The sequence below is a fragment of the Bactrocera neohumeralis genome, chromosome 2 (assembly GCF_024586455.1).
Source record: "Bactrocera neohumeralis isolate Rockhampton chromosome 2, APGP_CSIRO_Bneo_wtdbg2-racon-allhic-juicebox.fasta_v2, whole genome shotgun sequence".
Lineage (NCBI taxonomy): Eukaryota > Metazoa > Arthropoda > Insecta > Diptera > Tephritidae > Bactrocera > Bactrocera neohumeralis.
In genome coordinates, this window is record NC_065919.1 from 22,531,509 (window position 1) to 22,550,490 (window position 18,982).

The 18,982-nt window shown below is 34.8% G+C and overlaps 1 protein-coding gene across 3 annotated transcripts; it reads right to left on the minus strand.

Annotated features, from left to right (window-relative positions):
* Positions 1 to 32: 32 nt before the first annotated feature.
* Positions 33 to 18,219, minus strand: LOC126750759 (putative tricarboxylate transport protein, mitochondrial). 3 transcript variants are annotated; one of them, XM_050460485.1, is made up of 5 exons: positions 18,115 to 18,219; positions 2,534 to 2,804; positions 1,634 to 1,760; positions 1,350 to 1,573; positions 33 to 1,286 (listed from the first exon to the last, which is right to left on the minus strand). In XM_050460485.1, exons 2-5 carry the CDS (start codon positions 2,733 to 2,735, stop codon positions 883 to 885), a joined length of 957 nt encoding a protein of 318 aa, XP_050316442.1. In that variant the 5' UTR covers positions 2,736 to 2,804; positions 18,115 to 18,219; the 3' UTR covers positions 33 to 882. The 3 variants fall into 3 exon arrangements, with proteins under 3 accessions (XP_050316442.1, XP_050316441.1, XP_050316443.1); XM_050460484.1 differs by lacking the exon at positions 18,115 to 18,219 and adding an exon at positions 13,691 to 13,832; XM_050460486.1 differs by lacking the exon at positions 18,115 to 18,219 and adding an exon at positions 12,365 to 12,685.
* Positions 18,220 to 18,982: the final 763 nt, after the last annotated feature.

Genomic DNA, 18,982 nt, shown 5'->3' on the forward strand with positions numbered 1-18,982 from the left:
TATATATTTTTTGATTAAAAACAGTTTTAATATCTTTTTCTTTAATTTACAATTAACAGACATTGGTTTGTGTCGTTTATTTTACAAATCTTTAAGTAAATGCATCATCAAATCAAATTACACCATATAAATAATTATAATTTACAAATGCAGGAGACTGTGTACTAATATATATACACATATAGATTTCTAAAAAATCGCTAGAATGTTTCAAGTAACTAAAGACACGTTTTGCCATGCTTTCGTTTATAAATATTTACATACATATACATACATATGTATGTAGACAACAATTAACGGTTGAAGGGGCATAATGACACTATTCAAGTTTTAAGCTACATTAATTACTAGAATGCAACTTCTTCTAGTTGTTCACCGCGATCATAAATATGTATGTAAGTATCTACATATGTATATGGTATATGTGTGTATATTTGGCCCAAGCTAATGTTCAGTTCAACTGTCCTGCATGTACATAAGTCCGTTGTAAATTCTTCATATTTGCTTAATGATGAAAATCTATACGTTAATTTATCCATTTAAATTGTTGTATGAGCCCGTTTAATGGCTAAATTGACTAGGAAGTAATTGCTGTATATATTTCATTCACATCTGCATCTACATGTATATGTATATGTATGTAAGTATGTAGGTGTGTAACTTCCATTCATTTAAATCTACTCTACATTTTAGCTAATTTACAATTGTATCTTCATATACATACGTATGTATGTCCATGTTTGTATGTATGTATGTGGGAGAACTGCAGCACGTGATCGCATATATGGACATGGTCTCGTTTACTAAATTATTTTACAACAACTTTCTATATATATTTATATTTTCGATAAGTTGCTAATGCTGGTGCCATTTTGTTGTCTATTATTTCCAAACCTTGTTGAACAGATCCATGAAGGAGTCGTAAATCATAAATGTAATGGCCACATCCAAGCAGACACGACCCAAACGTGGCACAGTACCCTTGTAGAAGGCCGTTACGCCCTCATTGCGCCAAATTTGCAACGCACAATCAGCTGTGTTTTTGTACTTGGATGCCTCCAAACCCTGCATACGTGTCTTCACCACATCGAGTGGTGTATTGCCAAATACCGAGGCGGCACCAGCGATTGCACCAAATGCGCCCACTACCAGCTTGGGCACGGTCTTTTCGTGATCACCGCGTTTATAGAGATCCTTCAATGATTCCATAACGAAGAAACGTATCGCCTGATTCGAGCCCTGTTTAAGTATGGTAGGTGTCAAACCCTTATATACACCGCCCAGACCTTGAATGGCAAAGAAAAGTAATAAAAATCATATAGAACAATAAAATATATTTTAGTTCTCACCTTCCTGCTTCACAATTGTGCTGACGCCATGGAAGAAACCGCGGTACTGTGGATTTGCGCTGCGCTGATCATTAATGAATTTCACTTTGACAGTCTCCATGGGTGTGACGGCCAAAACAGCTTCGCACACGCCAGCACCAAGACCACATAAAAGTTTGCCCGAATTACTGAGCTGGTTATTGGAATCGGCCATGTTGCTGCGCAGGAACTCAAATGCACCAAAACTGTAATACAAAATATATTAGTAAAAGTAGACAAAGGAATCGACTCTAATGTAAACCCACCGCGCTGCAGATTTGGGAATACTGCCATAGATCAGCACACTCAAGCCACGATACAAACCAAAGAAACCATTAGATTTGATAGTCTTCTTGACGCAGTCGGCAATGCCATTGTACTTTTTGTTGGCACCTGTAATTGAGTAAGAGATATTTAAAGTTTATTGAATTTTGTTAGGTTTTAGACCTTACATTGAGGTTATGTATTATATATAGAGGTAAATTCCTAGATAAGTGGCACGCGATCATGTCAGTTTTTTTATGAATCCCGTTCAGATACCGCGAAACGGTTACCAAATAGGATAAACTGACAAAAGTTCAGAATTTCGTATTGACAGACAGTAATTACTTTGAAATGGTGTGAGGGGTGCCATGTTTGCTCATTCCGGACAACAAGTGCATGGGTGAAACCAATTCACAGTAATAAAAGTTGGACATTTTCTGCGAACCTGCTCTACAAAAGCTCTCATAACGATTGGAATGGAAATAAACACTACTTCCTGGGATCTACATCGACTAGATGGTAAATGGAGAAAGACAAAATGAACAAGCTCTACTATACCGAATTATTTCACCGATTCTATGCCAATTTGCAGAAATAACGGGGATTTGGCGAAAGGAATATGCTTCTCAACAATGAAAAGCAACTGGTTCATAGCTTGATCTTAAGAGACGCTATATTGGGAAATATATCGCAATATTAAAAATTGGTGAAGAAGTGGAAAACAAAATATAGAAGAATTTTTAATTTCGAACTTGGTTTTCAGCACCCAACCTTAAGCCTTGACCCATTGTTCAAATTTCAAAAGTAAAAGCAAAGTGTACAGGCACTCGCATACTTTGACGCCTGACACACCCATTTTTGGATGACATTAAACCGTCAGCCAAACGTTCACTTCAACTTACCCTTTTCGTCCAACTGCAATTGTGTCTTCACATATTCGGTGGGAAATGTAATACAAATTTCAATACCGCCGGTAATACCGCCTGCCACAATACCCTTCAGGCCTTTGTTACCCGCTGAAGGTGCTGCTGCGCCAGTATTTGTCATCCAGGGTCGCTGCCCGAAAGGGTTTACAAAGGCTGTTGTTAATCCTCGGCGCTCCATGATTGATTTGTGACTGTGCGAGTTTTCGAGTTATAAAAGTAGGTGCTTAAGTGGAGGGGGATATGTGGGCTATAAAGAAAAGAAACGAGTGGACTATTAGTAAAGCATAGATATGTACAAGAAATGAACTTCTCTCTTGTTTTTTGCAGAACATGTCTGGCTCTCGGCCAAATTTTAAGTTATACGTAATTTTGTTTTTATTTATGATTACTTATTGCGGTTTTCCTGCCTCTACATTCTAATAGAAAAAAGAGAAAGTTTGTATTCTCTTTATAAATTATAAAATATATACATATATCAATTTCTAATTTTAGCATCAAAAGTAACCTTGAACACCTAACCCGGAAAGCTAGCAGTCAGCTGAGCAATATTTTGAGTTACGAGTTATGCTATTTTGTTTGTTTGTTAGAAGTAATTTGCTTTAGAATTAAAACTTTGGCATGTATTCGAGCGCACCCATTTTTAATTTTTCTTTATATTTATCTATTTCGTCGTACAGTAAGACCTAAAAACACAATATCACCTCGAAGACTATTTTGATTGCAAACAAAGTTGCCGCCGAACAATTTTAAATAAACCGACCACAGTACCTTATGTAACCGACATAATGATGCTTAGATCCGATTGTTTAGAATTTCTTACCTATATTATATAGAGCCTTTTCTTTAGCCCTATTAAGATAACGATACGTCGAAATGATACACTCATTTTAGTACACGCTCTCAGACTTTTATTTGTAGTTGGAGCAACTTCAAACGCGCGGTCGGTCTTTATGTGTACCTCATAAAACTGACAATGAATGAACTCCGTCAAAAAACGAATCATTTTAAAGTCTTTGTCATCCCTAAAATTTTTCAAAAGTATGATATTTCGACGTATCGTTTTATCTTCCAGTGGTGTAAAATAGCGTTATCTTTCAAATGTTAAATATTGCGAAATAGTAGCTGTCAAGCTGACATTGGGTAACACCAAAAGCTCCGTCAGTATCGGTAAGGACCTCTCGCAGCCGTTCGATACCAAACGAAGTTTCGTACAAGGCTACTCTCTTTCGTGTGACCTCTTCAAATCACATTCTTTGAAGCCTAATACTCTCTCCTAACATCATTTGTCGATATGAACTACAGCGACGGAAATCATTAAATTGGGTATATGGATTCCAAGAAGATATGGAGAAATTATTTTAAAATAGAGTTTTGCGGATATCTTTTTAGATGTTCCGCTTTGCTTATTATAATAGCGTGTGAGATAAAAAAGCTGCCAAAAAGTGACGGGTACAACGCCCCTAGAATATCTTTTGAACTATTGCAAAATGTAGTCCTCTATAGTATTATTTCTACTTTCACTACATTATTGGATCACTTTTGGCAATGAGCCGTATCTTTTTTTAGCTTATTTTGGTAATTTTTTATTTAGTGGGCGTGACAGATCGTTGCCCATACAACGAGAAAAGTTTCTACTTGATATACATATATTCAAATGTTTATAGAATTATCATTACGATATATACATAAAAACATATATATATAAATAAAATATATAATAAATAAAAATTCAGGTGAAATAAACATATAAGCAAGCAATATGGGCTACGATAACCATAATCTAAACAAAAATTTGTTATTTACCGATAAAAGCATTGAAATTTGCGTCAAATAAAATTAATCAAATCTTGCTAAAATTATTTAAAACGCTTTTACTAATCTTTTAAAGTGCTTTATTTTCAATTATGTCTTAACCCATATACTTCCTTCATAAAACAATATTTTATATGCACCACTAAGTATACAAATATCACATATAAATGCTCATAAGCATATCAATTTGTGATAATCTTAGAACCCCTTATTGGTTTCTTTTAAATGTTGTTTGGTACGGCAATTATATATCGCAGAGTTATTTGCCGGTGATAAAAATAGTTTATATAAGAAAATGTTTTTAATTTTTCCTCGCCTAAAAAAACAGAAAAAGCAGGCATTATGCTAGATTATGTATATATATTAAATTATTTTTAAAAACTCATGATGACCAAAGAGGCATTACTAATTTCTCATCGTTCTCTTAATTCTTCGTGAATTCATAACTATGTATACTATTCATAGCCATTATTTTAAGCTTGTATAAGCTATGACAATGTACGAAACAATTCCGAATACAACCACGCCCACCTTCCATATAATATAATATAACTTTCAAATTATCTTAAAGTTTGACAACTTTTCAACAATCAATGCTACCATAGAAATGATGAATTCCGTGAGAAGAATGCGATTTCAGTACGTCATTTCAATAATTCGTCTGTGTGGCAAAGCTTTATTCTTGAAAAATTCACATCACATAAAGTGCTTGAAGAATGAAAAATTAAAATGGTAACAATAAGCAATATGGGGCTAGAATCAAGCCCTTTTTCCATTTGAAGGCCTCTGAGTTTTCTAGCTTTACTTTGCAGTTGATAACGCAATAATTAAAAATTTTTAGAAACAAAATTTAGTTTACATAAATATCGCCGCTGTATTTATATATACATCTCTTAAGAGTTAGATAGTTTTAGAGTCCTCCAAAAGCTCTAACTGTATTCTGTTGGCAAGGTATCTTTATTAAACTTGCATTTAAGACTATAAACAAAGAATTGAATGTACTTAATATCTCTTGCAACATGTTGCTATAGAGTATAATAGTTTTGTTCACCTAACGGTTGTATCACCTAAAACTAATCAAGATAGATATAGGCTATATATATATATATAAATGATCAGGATGACGAAACAATTTGAAATCCTTCCGTCTGTCCGTGCAAGCTGTAACTTGAGAAAAAATTAATTAATTGTGATGAAACATAAAAAGTTTAGTATTGTAGATAGGCGTAGTCGGGCCACTGCGACACCACGGCCGTGCCCTCTAATAAATTTAATGTATATATAATATCTTCGAAACCATTTAAGCCATATCATCCAAATTTACACAGGACAAATCTTTTGGGACCTTATTGAAGAGTGAAAATTGATGAAATCGGATGATAACCCTGTCCACTCGCCATGTGTCAAAAACATTAAAATTAACATCCAGTATGTTATAAGAAGGCTTTATAGGAGCCGGTGTCAGCCTAACTAATAGAAATCATATACATGGCAGTAGTAGTATTATCTATGTGTCAGCCACAGTAAAGAAAGACGCGTCCTCCAGTATATGGATAAAACTTTGCACGAATAGTGCCTTTGATACTTAGTCATCTTATGACATAAAATTGTCTAAATCGAACCAAAAGTGTTCAAGCCCCATATATCGAAGATGTGAACCCCAGTGCCTGTAGTGGACTTTTCACTAAAAATATCGATCAATCTGTCAGGCATATTATTACAATACGGAGAGAGCCCTTTCCCGATAATAATATGCTAAAAATGAATTGAATCGGGTTAATACTTTCCTTAGGCCACATTTACCTAATATAAAGATTTTCCTTCCGCATAACTTACATACATATATTCTAGAGTATAATATCGAAATTATGTCAATTTAGTCTACGAATTATCCCAATCGCCATATCCTACATACAAGTATAATGATTTTTATTATTCCAACAAGCTTTATGCCGAAAATTTCTGTCCGTAAGTGAGTTATTAATTTATAAAATTGCTTAAAAATATGTTCTCGAGCATACCTGAGTGATGACAAAAATTTGTGTAATCAGCAAAGACCTTTATCCAATATAGTTATTTCCTTCTTCCCGCCCGTCGTTGCCTTTATGTTTGTTATATTTATCACACAAATTTAGTGTAATTAAGTGAACAAGCTTTCTAAAAAAATATGGAGTTTAGCGATTAACACATATGGAATTGGCTTATAGTGAACATTAGTCCAAACCTCATTTCCTAATGTTAAAGAATAAACAAGAAAAAATGTTAACTTCGGCTGCACCGAAGCTAATATACTCTTCACAGGTGCATTTCTTTTAGTAACTATGTGTCCAGTTTGTATGGAAGCTATATGCTATAGTAATCCGATCTGAACAATTTTTTCGGAGATTACATAGTTGCCTTAGAAAATAATCTATACCAAATTTCGTGTATATATCTTGTCAAATGCAAAAGTTTTCCATACCAGCATTTGATTCCGATCGTTCAGTTTGTATGGCAGCTATATGCTATAATGGTCCGATATCGGCAGTTCCGACAAATGAGCAGCTTCTTGAGAAGAGAATAATGTTTACAAAATTTCAAAACGATATGTTAAAAACTGAGAGACTAGTTCGACAGACGGACATGCCTAAATCGACTCAACTCAACATACTGATCATTTATAAGTATATATACTTTATAGGTTCTCCGACGCTTCCTTCTGGGTGTTACAAACTTTGTGACAAACTTAATATACCCTATTCAGGGTATAAAAAATGTTTTCAAGGTTGCTTGTAACAATCATAGAACTATAAGAAATGCACCGGTGTTACTGTGTTTACTAATTTTGATAACACAATTTTAATAAACCAAACCAACTTATGTATATCAAACCAAATTGAAAACTAACAATAGGCTATCTAATATTTTTTATATTGACACATAAATGCAAGCACTTGTAGATGCAAACCAATAAATAAAATATGCATATATACATACATATATATATAAAATATATATATAATATATATATATATACAGGTATACAGTGTTGTCAACTGAATTATTGATTAATTTTCTAATCTCTTAATTTAATCTACGAAGTACTGCAGAAATTTAATGAAAGTTGACATATACAGTTTTATACATATTAATAGAGAGGCATTGTTAGACATATAATTTTGTAAGCAAATCTCTTGACTAGGTTCAAACTTTACTAAATCTCAACGTTATTCCAGTATTTTGCACTCCGCTACAAACAAACCTGCATCCAAACATCATCTGACTTTATAAAATAAGTTAAATTATATTTACAAAATAAATCAAAGCAACATTTACCGTCTTAATGATGAAAATGAAAAAACAATATTTACTTTACTAAGCTGTTTTCAAACCCGACAAAAAACTATCTATACTCGTATAACACACCTGTTATCGCAATCTTGTACAGCACCTGTCTGCAATGACGAAAAACAACCGCGAAAGATATGCTATAACAAAGTAGTGGAGAAATGGATTAAGCTATTATAAAAGGAAGATTAAAGCAACACCATTGCGATAATTCACAATTAAACGAAGTGTTAATTGGTGCTTCATGCAAAAACTTAATATGTACAATTCCGCCACTTTTTAATTGACTTGATTAAGCATCTGTATATAAGACTAGGAAAGCTTAGTTCGAAAAGGAGAAGCTAAAAATTTAGCAGAATTTGTGTGCTACTCCAGTTATCTTAGTTAAAATCTCAACCCAATGACATTGAAGGATTTAGCCATGTGTAGAAGTAAATGTAAGTGAAGAAAGTTCTCTGAGCGCCATTCACTTAGGAGTGGTCACAGCGATTCATATGACTCAAGCAGCTCCCGACTTCCAGTCTTAAACCAAGTATCCTCTGGGTAGCTAAAAAAACATCCGTTTTAGGGCGAGCTTAAATGAGAAGGCGAAATATCCCTCCCCAGAGTTGTGCGCTGGGATTTAGTCCCGACACGTAAAAAAATAACCTGAACGAAAAGGACAAAATAGCTTCGGATGACAATCTTCTACAAAGATGTACAACTAATACATATTCAACATAAAAAACCGTGCCGTTAGTTTTACTTTCTCCAGGTTAGACAAATAAGCAAAGCAAATGGGTCTGTCAGTGAACGAGGGCAAGACGAAATACCTCCTGTCATCAAACAAACAGTCGTCGCACACGCGACTTGGCTCTCACGTCACTGTTGACAGTCATAACTTCGAAGTAGCAGATAATTTTAATCTTGGAACCAGCATTAACACCTACAATAACGTCAGCGTTGAAGTCCCACACAGAACAACTCTTGCCAACAGGTATAGCACCTGGACTGAGTTCGGACTGAGTAGGCAATTGAGAAGTAAAGACCTCTATCGACGAACAAAGACCAAATTCTACAAGTCACTCAACATCCCCGTCCTAAGACCGTTCCGTACGTTTAAGAATTCCAAAAGACACCAAAGTAAATGAGTCAGATGGTACTTCATATACATATGTATGTAACTTTTATGCTCTCGGATTTTACAATTCTCGCCATTGCTGAGTCATTAATCAGTAAATGGCTCTAACGATCACTTCTATCTTGATGGATGCATAAAAATTAAAATATTTCATATTGAGCGGCTTGTGTAGATATTTTCAATAGTCTTTTATATTTTTCCGTAATTTTCGTTGGTGAATTTTTCACATTTTTACCCTCACTAATAAAGGCTCATTCAGCTAATACCAAAAATGGTCAAATGGGGTTGGTGATGTGAATATATAGCCTATCCCTTCCAAACGTCAACCTCACCTTCGCGCGGTACCCACTGTTCACTACGAACGAGACTCTGACGACCGAGTAAAGGCGGTATAACCTTAGCACCTGCGAGGAGGAAACTCCTACGCCATTGCCTGCCTAGAGGCGAAACCGGCAGCCCCGGAACTAGGCTCGGATGCAGAAGGCTAATCACCTACTCATCTTAAACCCTCTGATTACCGAAACCGATGTAAACAAATTAAGGCTCATTGCACAAATAATTAAAAATATATTAATTTTTTCATAGTTTTTACTTTTTTCTAAATCTTATTAACTATCTCACCTGAGCGTGACCTAACCGGACCTGACTTTCAAACTACCTTACACTAAATAAGATCAATGAAAGTTTGTGAATATTTACTGCTGTTTGCAGCCTTATAAAGCATAGAACTTTGTTTTGTTTCGTTACAATAGAACTACGTCTGGCCTACTTTTTTTCTTTTGGAACAGCTTTCATCAGTTCATTATTAACGTTTATCTAAATTCGTTTAGTACTCTTATATTTGTTTCAGTATCATGGGGTTTGGTTACTGTGACATTAGCTAATATTTGTCATAGAGATTTTTTTTTTACTGTGGCTTTACATGCACACAAATGCACACATAGTTCTGCTTATCCTTTTAAGTACTAACCGCCTTAACAAATTCATGGAAATTAATTGGTCTACATGCATTGACGTGCAGTTTATAGTAGAGTAGTTTAGAATAGAATAGTGAGAGCATATAACCGAAGATTGCTACTCAAGTATGCAGAGGACGTTAATGAGAGTTTTGATAAGCATTAAAAGCCTAAACTTTGGTTATCTCCTTGAAAAAGTAGTCAAGGTTATTTAATGTGCATATTATATAACTAACCAACGACAAATTTTCGAAGAGCAATAATTTAAATGGACATTTTTCGACTTTGTCGCAAATCAGCATCGACAAAAAACTGAAGCAAATAGACTCAACTGATAACGGGCACGCAAAATTATATGTCTTTTCCATGTGACATACCTACAGAGGTACATACATACATACATACAGATAAATATGACTGTCTATTTACTATATATTTTAAGTAAACAGACATACTTTCCTAGGTATTTAAGTACTATATGTGCGTAGGTTATTGAGTAAATTTACCTTGATATATATTAGGGCGGATCGTTAGTAAACACCAGTGGAAGAATTCAACTCGCATTACTATTTCAGATAAATGTTTGTCACCCGATTACCCCATTAGAAGAGTCTCATAGAAAAATTAAACTAATGTTTAGATTTCATTCTGAAAGACATTGCTGAAAATGTTGCTAGTAAATGCAATAAAATCACTTATCATTACTTTCAAATAAAGTATTTCAAAAATAACATATGGTAAAATCACTAGAGTAATCATTACATCAAAGTATTACTATCAAAGTGACCAAAACTATTTCCGTAAAAGTCCAAATCTGCAAAGTATCGCAGAATTTTAATGAAAGTTAATAAATATATACAGTTTTTTACATATTAATAGAGAAGCATTGTACAGGGTTTGTTCGGAAAGTAATAGGACTGATTTTCTTCCGCCGCAACTACTTCAGAGCGTGCGCACACCGACTGTATTCGGCCGCTCGTTCGTTAGCTAGGAAAATCAGAGGTACGCCATATTTTGTGTGAAAATCGGTAAATCTGCTACAGAGATGTTTGATATGGTCGCAGATGTTACTTTAGCAAGAAGTAGTGTATTTCGGTGGCACCAGATCATTTTGGAGGGCCGGGAAGAGGTCGCTGATGAAGTCCGGAAGAATGAAATCCAAAGTGAAAACGGTGATCATTGTCTTTTTTGACATCAAAGGCATCGTCCACCATGAATTCGTTGCTCTTGGACAAACCGTCAACACCGTCTTTCTCGTGAACAGCTACCAAAATTAACACAGTTGACGAAGTTAATACACTATTGCGACCATATTTTATATGAAATTTTCGAACTGCGGCCGCCATGCAATCATTATTTTTTAAATACATTGTTCAAATATTGAAGACATGTTGTTCTATCGTGTAACTGTGAGCTGCCTATACACATATATTTTTAGAGTTTCCAACACTTTTCTACATAAAGTCCGGCAAATTAAAATCGTGCGTAATTTTAGGACACCATTTATAAATCAATAACACAATTACTGCCAAAAAATTTTTTGTTAAGTCCATTTTTTCCTCATAGTTTTTATCATAAAATCTACAGAAATCGTTATAGTGCCTTGAAATTTTAAGCAAATTTTTATGCAGATAACAGCGTAACCAGAAAATACTATCAAATTCATTTCGTGACATGCCGCGTCACATAAAAAGCATTACTACTTTTAATGTCGAACAACCCGTGTCGTACGATTTCGTTTGACCCGGCAGCCAATCTGTTAAAGCATGTTCGAAACCTTGTATGCTTTTACCACGAGTATAGCCAGTATCCACTGATTTTCACACCTGCTCTAGTTCTCTCGTTTTTCTTCATTTTATTTATAGAACTTCGCGCAAATGAGATTGCAAATTATAAATTTATTTTATTTTTATACAAAAAATGAAGATTATAAATAAATTTTATTTGCATTTCAATCAGAACCAAAAATTATATGTGAAATGGTCGTCCACATTTCCATCGATCGGCTTTAAAAATATTTATTTCCACATTAAGCACCACCCTAATACTTATATACATATATATGTATACATATGTAAATATTTATAAACAGGCTTCAGCGTCACACCATACAAAAATCGTAAGACTAGTTGATACATTTATTTTTCATTGCTCAGCTGTTTGCTTAACAGTTTTGTTTTTATTCACTTTTTGTTGGTAAAATGCTGGCGGGCTGTTTGAACGAACCGCTAAAGCACGGCTGCCAAGATAAGCTTAATGTAAAAAGCTATTTTCTGCCAGACGAAGCTACATACATATGTATGTATATTATATTTTATGTTCTACTAAATTTTTAATTTTTTTCCATTATGTAATTGAATTGGAAATTTAAATATATGAGTATACAATATACCCCATTTATACATACATACATATATACATGTACATACACATGTACATACATACTTATGTATGTGTGTGTTAGGTAGTTATGAAATATGGCGCTCATGCTGAAAAAGACTACAAAGTACCGTGGCCATGCAATTTAAGGAAAAATTTTATTTTATTGATTTATTTTCCATTATTATTCCATTTTTATTATTTTTCATTTACCATTTCACGTTTTTACACTGTTTTACTTTTCTCTCTCTATGTCGTTAATGAAATGGCAAGGTAACTTCAATTATGTTGTCTGAGGAGATAATAAAACATTTCAAATTTCAAATGAATTTAGTCTCTGTTGGTTGAATTCAAATATTAATTTAGAGTTGACAGTGGGCAAATGACTAAATTGCTGGCATTTTGCAATGCATCTCTATGTCGCTCTACCAATGATATGCAGACATACAGCACAGCTTCGTGCAACTACGAGAATTAACAGCGACATGACACTTCTGTAAAATACTCAAGAATTGATATGTACATACATATGTAACATTTTAAGCTCTAAACAGCCCTTTCTCAACTTTTAATGCTGAAGGTTTGCTAAAAATGTTTGACTGGTATGGATGTGGTTCTCTGCAGTAATAGGCAGTTGAAGCTAGTTTTCGGTAAATATTATTTTTCTACAGTTCGAATATTACGGAATTTCGGGTTTAATTTTTTGACATATGGAAAGAAAAACATATGAGAGAATTTCCCACATTGATGTATGTATACTTCGCAGCAGGGTTTCACAATATTTTTGAGAAATGGTTAACTTCAGAATTTCCACTATATTTAGTGAAATTACTAAATTACATTTTTTTTATTTTTTATTCGCAATTATCAATGATTTATGAATATATCGTCACCTAAAATGCAAATTCAATTTCTTACGATTCTCTCTATATACATATACATATGTACATATATATATGTAACTACCGCTGTCAGATAAAACCAATATATTACCATTTTCTAACCAAAACTCAACTTTTTTTCAATATGTGTAGTTTCTATTGTATCGTTTTTCGTTCGCCTGCAAACTTATGAGAAGTGATGCTACGTTATTTTGCCTTTTAGGTGACGATATATTCTATAATAATTCTTATATTTATTTTTCGTGGTTAAAATATTCCCGTTTTAAGCCAACTTTTCACGTCTACAGCTTGTTAAATTAAAAAAAAAAAAATATTCAAATATGCGCTCGTAAGACAAAAATTTAATAAAATTACAAAGTGTTTCAAATACATTTCGTAAACGCGACACTTTGTACCAGCTTGCATTGCAAACTTTCCGGTTTTGTTATCACTCTCATGCAGAACTAAGTATGTACTAAGTACATACTAGCATGTACATATGTATGTATGAGTATTAGTATAATAGAACTCAATTATTTTACACCTTTGGTAGCTCTATATTGCTTTTCACTCAAAACGGTTGTCAAAAACAAAAATATTTTTGTAAATTTGTTTATTGAAAACGTAAAAGATAAAAATAAGAATACTTTTTACACACCTTCCAAAGGTTGATTACGAAAATCGATTTGAAATCCGTCCGAACAAATTGCGCGCGCTTAAGTAACCAAATAAATAGCACACGCACCGCTAGTGTTGGCGATCGTACGATACACTGTACTTGTATGAAAGCGACTGTTGCTGCTAAGGTCCCCATACCGCTTTGAAATTGGAAATATTCATACTCTCCATAAAAATATATATGTACATACATATGTATGTCTGTATGAGCGCTAGTACATATGTAGGTATTTGTGTAAGTTTGCATGTGTGGCAGCTTGTTATTATTATTGTATTGGTCAGCTCTTTCCAATTCCAAATCAGAATTTAAACACTAGGGCACATACATACATACATATTTACACTCACGCACTCATACATACACATATATATATAAGTTTATATTTGCTTGTATGCTTTACTCGGCTCGCGCTGAATCCAATACAAAATGTGTGGTCACAAAGCCAAAGTGGCGGCCACTTCATACACGAGTATGTGCTCTTGGAAAAGGGAAAACAAAAATGTCAACAAAAGTCCAAGTTGCTCTCAATTCGATAGCCATATGCGCCCCAATTTACCATAAGCAACCATACATCATACATACATACATACAAAACATGCATACACATGAGTACACACAAGTACATATGTATGTATGTGATATATGTATACTCAGGCAAAGCTAATACAACAAAAGGTCTGTCTGTATGAAGCGACTTGCTTGTTGACTTGCCGGTCCAAGTTCAACAACTCAAAGAGCAGCATGTCAACGAGCGCATCGTTCCTATGAGAGAGTAACACAAATCGACTGGCAAAAGCTACCTGCTGGATGGTGATCGTCATAAGAAATAATGTGGTCGGCAGCACGTCTGAGAGTTGGTCCGGAAAGCTTATACTTTAGCAACCAGAGCCGATGGAAAGAGCACAGTGAGTTCGGTGAGGTATAGTACAGCTGCCCATCCAAAACTTTGTTTTTGTAATTCCATTGAATGTTTCTACTCAGTCGTTGCATTTGCTTTTAAATATGTGTTCAAGTTTGTACGAGTTTTTGGAGAAAATAAGGCATGCTTTGTGTTTAAAAATGAAAGCTTTTTGCTTTATTGCACAGTGGCACATTTCATAGAAAAACTGTAACAAATTTTTTGTTCTCTGTGAAATAATTTTCTTTAAAATATGTAATCAGTATATATAGAAAGAGCAGGAAAACGTAGAAACCTGCTCCGAAGATGGACGTAGAATATTCTATCGGTGGCCATGCTTTTTCGCAATAAGTGCTGTGTGTCAACTACTTGAAAAAGGGCCAATTCGACGCCAAATTTCCACAAAACACCATCTTCCACTGTGACAGCACATTGGCTCACACCTCCGAGCTCGCCAAGATCTCTTTTGCAACAGCATAATTTCAAATACATCGTCTACCAATAGGAATGATGAGACTTTGCCAGGTTTGTTTACGAATTTTTGTCAAATATTGTACAAAAACGTTTCAACGTTTGGAAATTGTCCAAGAATATTACGCAAATTTACGTTCTCCGGTGGTAACTGTAAGAGTTATTCCCCAAAAACACAGTCCGGCCAGATAAGACGCATTTCTGTCTTAACAAACAAAATTTCCGCTGTTGCGGTGATTAGAAACCTCGTGTGGTTCAGGAAACGCTATTGCATCCCCAAAAATTTACCGTTTTCCTGGTCTTATTTTTTTCGACAGTAAGCAGGAAATTCCGTTACCGACAATAGCGAGCGTTATAACACAATGTTGACCGCTTTTTTCGCGGAATTTGATGAAATCGACGCGAGCGATCTCTATTTTCAACAAGACGGTGGGCCTATTTAACGTCTAAACATAAACACATTGTGTACAAAGTTTGGCGACTCGTTAATTTCGAAAAATTACACCCTAGGGTATGTTAAATCAAAGGTTTACGCCATGCAGCCAGCAACGCTCAAGGGGCTCGAAAACAGCATTCAGCGCACTATAACCGAAATTTCTGCCGAATTGCTGCACCGGGTCATCGAAAACGGGTGGAGATATACAAACGGAACCATGATGGTCATTTGGCTGATATTTTGTCCAAAGCATAAATGGCAGAAAATTATCTGCATAACCAAAAAAACAGAACTCTTTTGAACCAATTATGATTAGCTTCATAACGAGAAAGGATTACCACTAATGCAACCTCTATTTCTTGTCTAAAGATTCAGACTGGTACTCGTACAAATCTGCAATTATGTCGTCCCCACTTTTTAGCCCATTTCAATGTGCTGTCATGCCGCTGAATCTGCCTGCTCCTAAAGCATTCTAAAATCTTAGTTCCTATGCGAGGGTCTAACTTCAGCTTCCTGCCATTCCTACCGACTCCCAACGACTTGCCAACCGTTGAAATGGATAGCCGCGCTTCTATAAGGGCTTTTATCCTAAGTTTCGAGGGGAACGATTTCGTCACTCCAGGTAATGATCCACTCAAAACTGTACACGTAGTTGAGGCCGGTTTCGACTTTCCTTCATCCTCATCCCTGTCCCCTGTTCGAACTCTCTCCGCCTCCCACATGGTACCAAGGCTATCTCTGGCTACCTGATGTTGCAATGTGGCAACTGACAACTTGATCGTAAAGTTCGTCATATTTGATGTTATACATACTCTGAACGTTTTGACATACGGCCGCTACTTGTGTTGTTAACAGTAACTTGAAATATTCATCTGGGCCAAAAAATGGAATAAAATATAATAGCAAACATGTTTTGGAGATACCTCAGCGGAGTGACAAAAGTGAAAATTGGTTCACACGCATGCAAATGAATATGCATAAGTACATATACACATATTTGAATAGGAATAGGAAAATATTTGAAAAACAATAAAGCGATTTTCGATTACTAAATTTACTTTTGTTCTCTAACCCCGAAATACAAAAGACAATCACAGTACAAGTTGCGTTTCAAAGTAAACAGGACTTTAAAAAAAAAAACAGAACAAATGTTTTTTTCGGCAAAATCAATTTATTTTATTCAAAATGGTCTCCTTCTGCTTCAATCGAACGAGTGTTTTAGCTCGTTGGCCGATATGGCCGCCAGTATGCAAGCCTTTTGAATGGCCTCTACGTCTGCATAACTCTTTCCTTTCATGGGCAAATGTATTTTTCCGAAAAGGAAGACGTCGCACAGTGCCATATCAGATGAATACGGGGAGTGATTAATGGTTAAAATGTGATTTTTGGTAAAATAATCGTCCTTCGAATGTTGGCTTCTGAACAATTTTCGGTCGTCAGTCAATTTGTGCGGAACAAACCGTGCACACACCTTTCGTAAGCCCAAATGTTCGGTCAAAATGCGATTAATCGATGCTTTGAAGATTTCAATTCCATTTCCATGAATTTCAATGATGATTTCGGCTAATTGTTGATGAATTCACGCACAGTTTCGATGATTACGGATTTTGATTGGCCCACATGTTGATCCTCATTTATGTCCTCACGACCACTATGAAAACGTTGAAACCACTAGTGCTACGGGATAGGCAATCATCACCATAAACTTGTTTCATCAATTGAAACGTTTCGGTAAATATTTTACCAGTTTGAAAGCAAAATTTAATGTTGGCTCTTTGTTCGAAGCTCATTTTCGCACCGATAACACAAACATACTGACACTTAAAACGCAATAACTTCACTTCCACTCCATGAAATATCATGAAGTTCTCACTGGACAATTGATAAAGCAGCAGATTCTAACGCACTAGTCGACATATAGATAGCGCCACCAGGGGGCGCTAGATTCAAAAAGTCCTGTTTGCTTTGGAAAGCACCTTGTATGAAGGTGTTCCTTCTTACCGTCGAAGGCGAAAATAATTCTTTTTAGGAAGAGTTGTCATTTTATGCAATACTGTATTTCTCAGCCAACTAACTGTAATTCAAATGTAATAAATTCAACATTTTATTATATTTTATAAACTCGATTATTCGAGGCTCATCATAACAGTTATAAATTTAGGATTACTTAACTTCTGTAATTCCGTCTACAAATTCACGAGCAACACGTTAACTATCAACTACTCACTTAAATTGTACAAAAATGCAACCAAAATATAAAATGCTTACAAAGTTAGTCTGCACAAGAGAGAAATAAACAAGCGGCACAAAAATGACAGGCAACGCAATCCAGAAGACCGAGACAATAAACCAGTCAAGCACTCATAATTCACTTGGGAAAAATTAGCAACGCATAATTACACATTTAACACATATACATTTTCATATGTACTTATGATTAATACTCGCGTAATTAGAAAAAAATTGCAAATATATATGTATAGTATGTCGGCGCTCTGATCAATTTCAATGCCAATGTCACATTACGTATACGCCATGACAAGCTCTTGCTTATGTGAAACTTTAACATTACACTAATTAAAAGTTTTGGAAACTTACTTCTATAATATTTTCACCGGAAAAAAAGGAAAAAATGTAGACCCGCCACGCGAACCCAACCGGCAGTTTAATACTAACGCCTACAAGCAATGTTTATAGGTCGCCAGAGGTGAGTTATGCATGTAGGTAAGTGATGAGTAAACTCAGTGATTCTCAAACTGTAGCAGTGTGTGCGCAACTTAAAGAACTAATATACGAAATGCGCTCATCATAGAGCGTAGTAATGTTCATAAATATTTTGAACCCCTGCAAAAGGTAATGACAGTCAAATCACATACACTTTTAACTCCTACAATATGTAAATGTGTATAAACTAATTTAAAGACTAGACGGCGCATGCGTTAAAATAAGGAATACAGCTGATTACTTCACGGACCCAGTAGCAGCAGCATGAATATCAAGCAGTGAAAATATCTTTAGAGGAAGCGCATATGAGCTAATCGACGAAGGTTTACCTAATATTATAAAAAAAAAATAAATCTAAGCGATATCAAAATAACCGGAGTAGATAATTTTCGAATTCTTATGAATGAAGTTTAACTAACAATACATTCAAAGAGTAATTTTTATGCAATTACTCACTTGTTGTACAAGATTTTCCATATAAAGTTTTATGCACGGGCGGAGCGAAAGCTAAAGGAACGATCTATATGGGCAACTTTGGTTAATAAGATGTTTTATTTTCATACTTTTCATTGATTTATTCCATAAATCGATTATTAAAAACTTTTTAGTACAAAAAAAAAAAATTTAAAAAAAATAACATACAAAAATGGTAATGGTATTTTTGAAGCTAAAATTATATTGGAAGTTTTTCTTGGGATATATTGCTGTTGGGTAATGCATCAAAGTTAGAATTAAACAATTT

What these genes read in the sequence shown, in the direction of transcription:
- LOC126750759 (XM_050460485.1), bottom strand. Translation starts at nt 2,735, where the DNA reads ATGGAGCGCCGAGGATTAACAACAGCCTTTGTAAACCCTTTCGGGCAG. An exon ending in ATTCCCAAATCTGCAGCGCG is followed by an intron (nt 1,574 to 1,633) that starts GTGGGTTTACAT and finishes TTTGTATTACAG; the next exon opens with TTTTGGTGCATTTGAGTTCC. An exon ending in CACAATTGTGAAGCAGGAAG is followed by an intron (nt 1,287 to 1,349) that starts GTGAGAACTAAA and finishes TTGCCATTCAAG; the next exon opens with GTCTGGGCGGTGTATATAAG.